Source organism: Acyrthosiphon pisum, unplaced genomic scaffold, assembly GCF_005508785.2.
Source record: "Acyrthosiphon pisum isolate AL4f unplaced genomic scaffold, pea_aphid_22Mar2018_4r6ur Scaffold_21003;HRSCAF=22751, whole genome shotgun sequence".
Lineage (NCBI taxonomy): Eukaryota > Metazoa > Arthropoda > Insecta > Hemiptera > Aphididae > Acyrthosiphon > Acyrthosiphon pisum.
The window spans coordinates 68,177-78,857 of NW_021770423.1; the positions used below are offsets into that span (position 1 = coordinate 68,177).

Below are 10,681 nucleotides of genomic sequence, written 5' to 3' on the forward strand. Positions count from 1 at the left end.
GAGTCGGGTGTAACCGCTTCACTGAGTGCTTCGTAGCGATTTGTGCGTGGAGAATTTGGAGGTGTTAGTTTTAGAGATTTTTGGCTCTTTAGATTTTGGAGAAAGACCTGGCGAAACGAGACGTTTGTTGTTATTAGTAGACCATGATAGGTCGTCGGAATCATCGGAGAGATTACGTAAGTCGCTGTTTAAGTTAGTATTGATAGTTAATTTCTTATTTACGTTTTTATCGGTCTTATCGGTCGGCTTGAGAGGCCGATTAGAATTGTTTTGACTCGAGACATTAGCACGAGCGGAATTTTTATTTTTACCCGACGACCTTGAGTCGAGCATCGTCGACTTGAGATAGCGAGCAGCGGTAGGCAATTAGACCGATAAGCCGGTCAGCCGGTAACACGCACGTGACGGGCGGGCAGACGCCGCCCAAGTAAGCAATTAAATATGATACCGATTTTCGATTTTTGTGACAACCACGGGTCCGATCAAAGAAAGGTAGACGTTATGTTTAAGGTTGAGACAATACGAATTTTTAGACACTTCAACGAAAAAATTCGGTGGTGATTGACTCGCACAGCTAGTACTATAAGCGGAACGACGAAGTAACGATGTTACGCTGACGGCGTACATGGCTAAGATCAAAAGTGTAGTATTAAAAAACCTAGAATAATTATTTTGTTATTTTTTGTGATAGTATAATATTATTTGTGGGTACTTGAAACTTCTAAAATATTCTAACGCGTTATAAATACCTAATGAATATTGTGATACGATTAATTTGGAATTTATTATAGATACCTATTATTGGTCAATTTTTTTTTTATACCATAGATAAGTATATATATGTCTAATACATAGACTGATATACCGTATCCGCTCAGAATCGTTTTCTTATACAGTGATATTATATCATTGAATTCAAATTTAATACTGTCCATTATACAGTGACCCACTTCTAACCTACTGTACAGCTAGCGACATCCACTTACCCACCTTTTTCAATTTTCAATTTGTTTAGTTTTTTTTCCTTTATATGCCAATACAATTTTATTTGGATATGTAGACATTTTCTTACTATGGTGTAATTCAAAAACACAAAAAATGTTAACTTTATAATATGAATAATATGTTTTATATATTAGCCTGGCAACCATTTGTATACAAAACATTCCATCGAAAATCTCAAAATAATATATAAATGGTTACCATGGTACTATGGAAACACAGCCAGACATACATTCATTTTCAAAATAAAGATAGATAATCAGTGGTCGGGAGTTGCTCGTTAATTGTAGCGACGCTACAGTAGCACGCTAGCACGCTACTTTAGCTGTAGCAATTAACATAGCGTCGCTACAATATATACCTACAATGTACTTACACCATACAGCAGAGCGTAAGATGTTCTAGAATCTAGATCCATGCTTGACATAGACTTTTTTATAAAAATGTTTAGCAAATCAAAATTCTTTGTAATCAATAATCCCCTTGATGTACGAAATCCTTTCTCCTGGTGACCGAATGTCTAATTGACGATTTACAATACAAACGTTTATCTGTTTTGAGTTTTGTTACAAAAATACATGAGATACATTGAATAAACCTGCCTTCCAAAATTACAAGAAAATAGTGGTAGGCATTAACAAATAATGACCAAGTACTCAAGTGAATATCTAAATGAATCAAAAAAATGTTTAAAAAATATGTAGGGAAAAAGTAGCGTGCTACAAAAAAACAGTGGCAATGTATATATTAATATCTACAGACAAAATTGAATAATCTTTATTTACCAATAAATTGTTTTATGCTCATAAATCATAATATTCCTCAGTGTCTTATGTACCTCTTTTCATATTTTAATGGCACGCTCGAAAAATAATTTAAAAAAAGGTAATTTTTGGCATGCGGCGTCAAAATAATTTTCAACCTCTGTCATATAGATATGTATGTTTGTATATATATGTAAACATTCTAAAGTAAATAAATTATATCGCTTACTCCTCAAGGCATTCAAATTCATTTTACTAATCTGGTTGTAACAACATAAAAATATAGTTAATTTATTATTAAAATTAACTATGTAATGAATTGTACTGAACAAAATCATAATTTTTATATATTGTCAAAATAAAGTTAAACGAGAGATTTCCAAATTAATTTTAATGGCATGAGGTACTGATTATAAGTTAACTACAACAAAGGAATGAAAACATTACTAGATATGCATATACTAGGATAAAGCAATATATAACTGAAAAATATATTGTACGAACCATCTCAAAACAGTGTCATGTTAGTAAAGGTGTACTAAAACGATTCCATAATTATAGTTTAGAATCCTTCCATTTCTGATTAATTATTATGTGGTTACTTGTTTTGTATTTCTGTGAATATATTATTTGTGATTTTTAAATTTAAATGAATTTTTTTGATTTTAATGTTAAATATCATCGGCATGAATTTATCCTAATTTAAATTTAAATTAATGTATTTATAATATTTTAATTTAATTAATTATCTTATAATTTTAAGATTTTTAGATTCTGAGTGGAACGATGAATGTATTGATTTTACAATGATGTGTGTTTTTTTTTTTTATTTATTTATTTTTATTTTTATTTTTTTTGTTGTGTCTGTCATCACCTTTTAGGACAGTAAAAGTGCATGAATTTTCTTCAACAGTATCTTTTCTGATAGGAAAGTGAATCTAGTTGGTACTTTGGGGGGTCAAAAGTAAAAATTTCCCAGTAGTTTTCAAAAGCAACGTGAAAAACAAAAGAAAAATTAAGGAAAAACAGGAATTTTTACGCAAAATCTGTTTTCGAGAAAATCGATTTTGGTTTTTAGTGCAACTCTAAAACAAATGACCGTAGGTACATAAAATTTTGACCGAGTGTTTATATTAGCATTTTCTATACACCATAACATTTTACAAATACTTTGACTTATTTTGAGCTGTTTACGGGCATTGTAAGTTTTCAATTTTTTTAGTTTTTTTTTCTATAAATATCAATAAAGTTTTATCTGTTGGGTCAAAAAGTGTAAAAATTTAATACAAGGCTCCTGATATATTGTTAAAATAGTAGATGAAAAATATTAAAAATATATAGGCACAATTTTTTTTTATAAGCATTTAAAGATCGAATTTTGACAAAATTTATCAAATTTAAAATTGAATAATTATCTTGTAGTTAAAAATTCTAAAAATGTTCAACTTTTATATCTAAGGATCAAGATTCCACGTAAATAGTTAATTATGTTACCAAAAAATCTAAAAAATACATAAGCACAATTTATTTTCATAGTCATTTTAAGTTCCAATGTGGACGAAATTATATATTAAAAAACCTAGAATAATAATTTTTGTTATTTTTTGTGATAGTATAATATTATTCGTGGGTACTTGAAACTTCTAAAATATTCTAACGCGTTATAAATACCTAATGAATATTGTGATACGATTAATTTGGAATTTATTATAGATACCTATTATTGGTCAATTTTTTTTTTTAATACCATAGATAAGTAGAATAGAAAATCTATAAAATGTTCAACTTTTATATCTAAGGATTGAAAATTTAATACAAGATTTCACGTAAACATTTAATTCTGTTGCCAAAAATTCTTAGAAATACATAAGCACAGTTTATTTTTATAGTCATTTTAAGTTCAAATTTGGATGAAATTACATATTAAAAAACCTGGAATAACTATTTTAGTTATTTTTTTGTGATTGAATAATATTATTTGTGGGTACTTGAAACTTCTAAAGTATACTATTATGTATCTATGATAGTACCACGGTTTGTTGTTGATGTATAACGCGTTACCTAATGGATATTGTGATATGATTAATTTGGAATTTATAATTGATACCTATTATAGGTCAATTATTTTTAATATCATAGATAAGTATACCTATAATAGATATGTTTAATATCTAGACTGACAAACCGTCTCCGCTCAGAATCGTTTTTCTTATACAGTGATATTATATCATTGAATTCAAATTTAATACCATCCATTATACAGTGACCCACTTGTAACCTACTGTACAGCAGAGCGATATCCACTTACCACCTTTTTTTTTTTTTTATGACTCAATGCAATTTTTTTGATACTCATAATTTATATATAAATGTATTTTTATAGTTTAAAGGCATTCAAATCCTGAACTCAATGTACATTTCACAATGCAAAATACACAGCAAATACCAGAATCCAGAAAATGCGAACCAGCAAAATACGCGTATAAAAAATTGTCTTATTCAGAGGAATTTGAAGTAATACAATCCTTACGCAAGTAAGCAGTCAGTAACGGAGTAAGTGATTTAAATTGCTAGAAAAATATAAGAAGTTTTATTTTTAATTTTAGAGATAAGGTTTTCTGTGATATTAAACTAGTAACAGTCGATGACAAAATATTATTCGCACATAAAGTGGTTTTAGCATCGGCTAGTCCATATTTCCATGCAAAGTTTACTAAATGTTCAGAAAGAAATCATATTGTAATGAAACAGTTAGATTCAACTGCTTTAGAACTGTCAGTAAACTTCATTTATTCTGGGGAAATTGTGGTCACTGAAGAAAATGTTCAGGTAATAATAGATAAAATTGGATTTTATTATAAACAACAAAATTATTTAAATTGTTTATTTCTCAAGGCTTTGTTAGCAGCAGCAAGTCTCTTGCAGTTACGAGAAGTAAAAGAGGCGTGTTGTGATTTTTTAAATTCCCAACTCCGCCCTACAAATTGTATTGGTATAACCGCAATAGCTGATAAATATAGCTGTACAAAATTGTTAACAAGTTCAGAATTATATATACAAGACCACTTTTCGTACGAAATATTATTTATTATTATGATTATATAAGGACATGTTATTTATTGTTGTTATAATTTGATTCTTAGGGAAGTTGTTGACGGTGACGAATTTACGTCCTTATCTCCCGAACAAGTGGTTGAGTTGATCTCCAGTGATAAAATTACAGTTCCATCTGAAGAAAAAGTATGCAAACTAATATTGATCATTGTTATGTTTTAGTATTGGGAAAAGAAAAATTCAGTAACCTACCTATATATATGTTGTCTAATTAATTTATAAGTATGTTTATTGTTTTAGGTATTTGAATGTGTTATTCGTTGGGTAAAACACGAACTGGATTCAAGAAAATGTATTTTGCCTCAACTGATGGAACACGTACGTTTACCGTTAACATCGAAACATTACATATTAAAAAAAGTAGCTGAGGAACCACTTATTAAGAATTGTCTTAAATGTAACTTTGTTTTCTACACTTATTATTATGTTGTCAACTTATTTACTATACATAATATCTATCATTTTCAAGGTACAGATTACGTAATGGAGGCATTAAATTTTCATATACTCAATTCAGAAGAGCTCATTCCACAAAATGTACGGAATACACCCAGACATGGAGATAAAGTATTATTCTGTTCTGATTAGTTTTTCTTTCCGATATATTTAACAATTTAATTATAACAGCTTATATTAGTGGTCGGTCATGATAATGTGATTAATGAGTCTATATTTGGAAAAAGAACAGGATATAACTTTATAGCTATTAATACTACAGAATGGTTCGACCCAAAAATTAATCAATGTCTTAATGGACCAGAAATGATAAAAAGATGTCGTGGGGCTGGTCTAGCAGTAGTGAATGAAAATTTCGTGTTTGCTGTGGGTGGTGTTGAAAGTTTTAGTACATTTCTTCGGTCGGTTGAAATACTAGATTTATCTTCAGAATCACCTAGTTGGAAATCAAGTGTTCATATGTTAGTCGAACGAAATTTTCCAGGAGTTGGTGTAATTAATAATTATCTATATGCCGTAAGTAATGTTGATTTATAATGTGTTAGTTTATTCGTTATTTCTGTTATAAAGTAGGTAACAATAGGATTTACATTTAAGGTTGGTGGACATAATAAGAGTGATTCTGCATTAGATAGTGCTGAAGTTTTCGACTACAATACTCAAGAATGGCGTATGGTATCTAGTATGTGTACTAAAAGATATGACTTTGGGGTCGGAGTACTGAATAATCTTTTATATGCGGTAAAAAAATGTGTTAATTTATAATACGTTTGTTATAATTATTGTAAACAAAAAAAAAAAAATTCTCTCTAAGAATAATAGTGGAATATGTCCCTTGACAAAATATTTTAATAAGTTATAATTTTAAATTAACAAATAAATTAGGTATATACCTACCTATTAACATGTATATGATTTGATGGAACGTCTACTCAATTCAGTGATTGCATGATTACATCAGAAATTGATTTATTTTGAATATTGTCGATGATATTTTAAAATTTAAAATTATAATAAAATTCATTATTTTTTATTTATTTTTATTTGCACTACCTAAATAATGTTTCTTTCATGATTGATCAAAATTGATTTTTAATTTCTAAAAATATTCAAACTTTTATAGTCATTTATTTGATATGTTAATAAATAATCAATACATTTTTGTAGTTAAAAATAATAAAATGTTATATATTCAACTTTTCATAAATATGTACTCCTCCTTTTTATTAAAAACGATAGGCAATAATATTATATTTTAGGACTTGTGTTTTTACTTTACAATTTGCATAAATTACATTTTTTAGGTAGGAGGATGTGATAAACCATTTCAGGCCTTAGACATTGTTGAATGTTATCATCCCAGCCTTGATACATGGACAACAGTCGCAAAAATGTCTGTACGGCGCAGTCAGGTTGGTATAGGAGTTTTAGACGGTGTACTGTACGCTGTAGGTGGTTGTGATGGATCAAAAACTTTGAGTAGTGTTGAAGCATACAGACCAAGTACAGGAGTTTGGACAACTATTGTTGATATGCATTTGCCTCGACGACGCGCAGGTAGAATTATTCAAAATTATTTAATGAAACATTTTTTTTTATAAATATATTGAATTTAACTTAATTTTGAATGCAGGTGTAGTTGCATTAAACGGTTTATTGTATGTCGTCGGTACAAGAGGACAAAACGAAACTTCTACTGAAAATTGTACAGAATATTATAACCCGAAAACCAATACCTGGACGATGGTAACAGCGTCAATGAATTATAACCGGAATCCAGTTGGAGTAGTAGCCATTAATAGACCACAATATTTAAAAAAATGTCAGCATTCATGATTCTTTTTTTTTTTGCTACAATATACATATTATAAGTGTTTTCTTATATGGTATTAGTTATATAGTCTTAATTGATTTTCCATTCATTTGACTGTTGTTAATTAATATGTTATTAAAATATTTTATATTATATTTGATTCATATTGCCAAGGATTGAACTTTTAAATTAAGTTTTCTCATTTATAGTTAATACTAAAAAATCTATAAAATAATATAATATACTTAACACATTTTAGATTCTGAGTGAAACGATGAATGTATTGATTTTACAATGATGTGTGTGTTTTCGGGAATCTGTTGGAAATCTATTTTCGAGAAAATTGATTTTGGTTTTTGGTGCAACTCTTAAACAAACGACCGAAGGTACATGAAATGTTGACTGAATGTTTATATTAGCATTTTCTATACACGATAAAATTTTCCAAATATTCTTATTTTGAGCTCTTTACGGACATTTCCAGTTTCCATTTATTTTGGTCTTTTTTTTCTATAAATATTAATTTATAATTTTCTATACAATTTTATTTATTGGTTAAAAAAGCTTGAAAATGTAATAAAAGGCTCCTAGGATATTTTTTCAAAGGCAGATGAATACATTTAAATTCCATAGTCACATTTTTTTTTTTTAAAGCATTTAAAGTTCAAATATTGACAAAATACGTAAAAATGACGAAAATTTGCAAATTATTTTTAGTTAGAAATTCATAAAAAATTTTCTTTTTAAATCTAAGATTTGACATTTTTTGGACCTTTTCACAGCCTTTCTATGGGACACAGTACAATCCTGTACGTATAGCTAGCTCGTAGGAAGAAATAATAATTTAAATTGTAAGCATTTTAAATGGATAATTTAAATAAACTACAATTAAAACGTTTTAAATTATAAAATCAATAATATATTATTTTAAATGGAAATCAGAAACAACTTATATCAATAAGAAATAATGAAAAAAAAAACGAAAAAAATAATTTAAATTTTAAATAAAACATAATTTTTATAACCATATTAATAAATTTAAAAAACACAAAACAATTAAGAACAAAATAAATATTTTAAAAAAGAATAGAATTCTAAAGGTATTATGGAAAAATGATTGTATATCATTACTAACATAATATGATTTTTAGGTGGTGGGTACAATACTATATGTCTATATTTATTTATAATTGTAAGATATTGTTACCTAAATTGCATAGCTTGTACTAATATTTGATTACCTTTACGGTCGTCAACTTAAAATCAGATATGCTATTGAAATTAATATGATTATTGTAGACTCCAGTACAACTGTTTTGTAACAAAATATAAAAATTATGATTTTATTCAATATACCTCATCCATCACATAGGTAGGTAATTTAAACAATAAATTACTTATTGAGTTTTGTAATACCTAAACAAGTATTAGTTTGAGTGTTTGATAAGATAAGCTATACAGTCTGTTTGCTTAATAATGTGTATGTATAATATTATGATAAATATATATATAAATATTTATATATATATATTATACATACCTACATACATCAACAATCCAATTCCTAGATTACACAAAAATAATATATAATACACAGAGTGATTGACAAGTCATTATATTCACTACCATTTTTTAATTTAATTAATAATTTATTTATTCGAATTCTGCTTTTTGGAATTTTTAAATATATATTTTATATTTTCAAACAAAAAAAAAACCTTTTTGTTGTTGTATATTATAAAGTGTAACTTTTATTGAAAATTTTGTTGTACCTTATTCATAAATCGAAAGAGTAGTTTCTCATTTATCATAATAATAAATTCTACTAAGGATTTTTTTTTTTTTTTTTTTTTTTTATTTTTAGAACTTCCAGCAAATACTATTATAGTTCGACAATTATGAATCTACTAAGGATAATAGTCCATAAAATTGATACTACAAAAACATAATATATATATTATTGGCTATATTAGTGTTGCTCATGAGTCATAAAATAAACGTTTAATATATCAACTAATTCAATTTTAAAATACTATAATAGTAAATAATAATTAAAAAAATATAATAATATACCAAATGTAAAATATTTTAAATTTGAGGTATTATTAAAATACTACGTGATGATTACACAACACATAAAATATGTACAAGTCAAAAATAAAGAAATAGCTTAAACTTAATTGGTAAGTTATAGCCGAAAATCTTCAAAATGCTCAATTTTTGGAAAAATTGTTTTTTTTTTCAGTTTAAATACTGTAAAACTTAGTAATACTAAAAATGTATATTTTTTAATTGTTTGTAGTTTTTATTTATGAAATTTTGATTATTCTCAACGTGTTGGTGAAATCTACCTTGATAACCTAAAAAGATAGCGCCACCAAGGCCGATTTTATGTTGTGAATATATTGTTTTTAATGCAAAAGATTAGATATAATATTAATGTCTACACATTTTTGTTGTTTTTGATACTATTACTTAAAACTTAAAAATAGTAACAATGTAAGAATTATTTTTAAGTAATAATTCTATTCAATATACCATGAACCACATGTTTGTTCCAAACCTCTAGAGATTGACAATAGTTATTATGGAATATAATATAAATAGCCTGCCCTAAAAAAATCTGTAGATGGGTGCTCTGAACACTATCAAATAAAAGCAACTAAGTTGAGAGAAAAGTTAAGCAAAAAAGTAAATTATATTACAATAAAGTTATAAAAATATTTAATTTTACTTGAAGATAATTAATCTATGACGACCGTCTCACCAGCACCAACCATTCAACAATTTTACTTTTTTTTACAGAAAATTAGCATGTAATTATTGTGAATTTGCAAGATTATTGCCAAAATTTGCATAGAAAAATTTACACACGCATGACGAAAAGTTAGTGCGTGGTGCTGGAGAGACTTTTTACGTTGTTATCGTCTGAATAGTGTGAGAACATTTTATTACCTTGTTATTGAAAAAAAAAAATGATTGATGATCTCATTATTTGGGTTTTTTCCTTTAATGCCGGTCGCGAAGTACAATGATCTTTACTTTTTATTTATTAGTTTTTGACGGGTTTTCCTATCAGATGAAATAACTTTTGTTCCAATCTATATTTTTAAATTTATTTTATTTTGTATATAATTTATATTCATTTGCGTCACACGTATAAAATAAAAAAAAAAAAGGTGGGTAAGTGGATGTCGCTCTGCTGTACAGTAGGTTAGAAGTGGGTCACTGTATAATGGACAGTATTAAATTTGAATTCAATGATATAATATCACTGTATAAGAAAAACGATTCTGAGCGGAGACGGTATATCAGTCTATGTATTAGACATATAATATATACTTATCTATGGTATTAAAAAAAAATTGACCTATAATAAATTCCAAATTAATCATATCATAATATCTATTAGGTACTTATAAGTTATAACGCGTTATACATCAACAAAAAACCGTGTAAAATCATAGATATATAATAGTATACTTTAGAAGTTTCCAGTACCCACGAATAATATTATACAATCCCAACAAAA

General features: G+C 27.1%; 1 protein-coding gene and 1 long non-coding RNA gene across 4 annotated transcripts in view; one reads left to right on the forward strand and one right to left on the reverse strand.

Annotated features, from left to right (window-relative positions):
• Nucleotides 1-7,323, forward strand: part of LOC100573148 (kelch-like protein 2) — a 16,875-nt gene extending 9,552 nt beyond the window's left edge. Inside the window, exons 2-11 of one of the 3 annotated variants that reach the window (XM_008182906.3) lie at nucleotides 4,150-4,300; nucleotides 4,373-4,595; nucleotides 4,662-4,837; nucleotides 4,910-5,006; nucleotides 5,121-5,277; nucleotides 5,350-5,447; nucleotides 5,508-5,852; nucleotides 5,934-6,077; nucleotides 6,641-6,893; nucleotides 6,970-7,323. In XM_008182906.3, the coding sequence (XP_008181128.1) occupies nucleotides 4,191-4,300; nucleotides 4,373-4,595; nucleotides 4,662-4,837; nucleotides 4,910-5,006; nucleotides 5,121-5,277; nucleotides 5,350-5,447; nucleotides 5,508-5,852; nucleotides 5,934-6,077; nucleotides 6,641-6,893; nucleotides 6,970-7,172 (1,806 nt within the window). In that variant the 5' untranslated portion in view covers nucleotides 4,150-4,190 and the 3' untranslated portion in view covers nucleotides 7,173-7,323. Of the gene's footprint in view, nucleotides 1-4,149; nucleotides 4,308-4,372; nucleotides 4,596-4,661; nucleotides 4,838-4,909; nucleotides 5,007-5,120; nucleotides 5,278-5,349; nucleotides 5,448-5,507; nucleotides 5,853-5,933; nucleotides 6,078-6,640; nucleotides 6,894-6,969 lie in introns of those variants that run through there. The other 2 variants (XM_008182907.3, XM_016802880.2) reach the window with 2 other exon arrangements.
• The window catches only part of LOC100568651, a 73,308-nt gene that overhangs the window by 41,036 nt on the left and 21,591 nt on the right, over nucleotides 1-10,681 (reverse strand). The gene's annotated exons all lie outside the window — the stretch shown is intronic.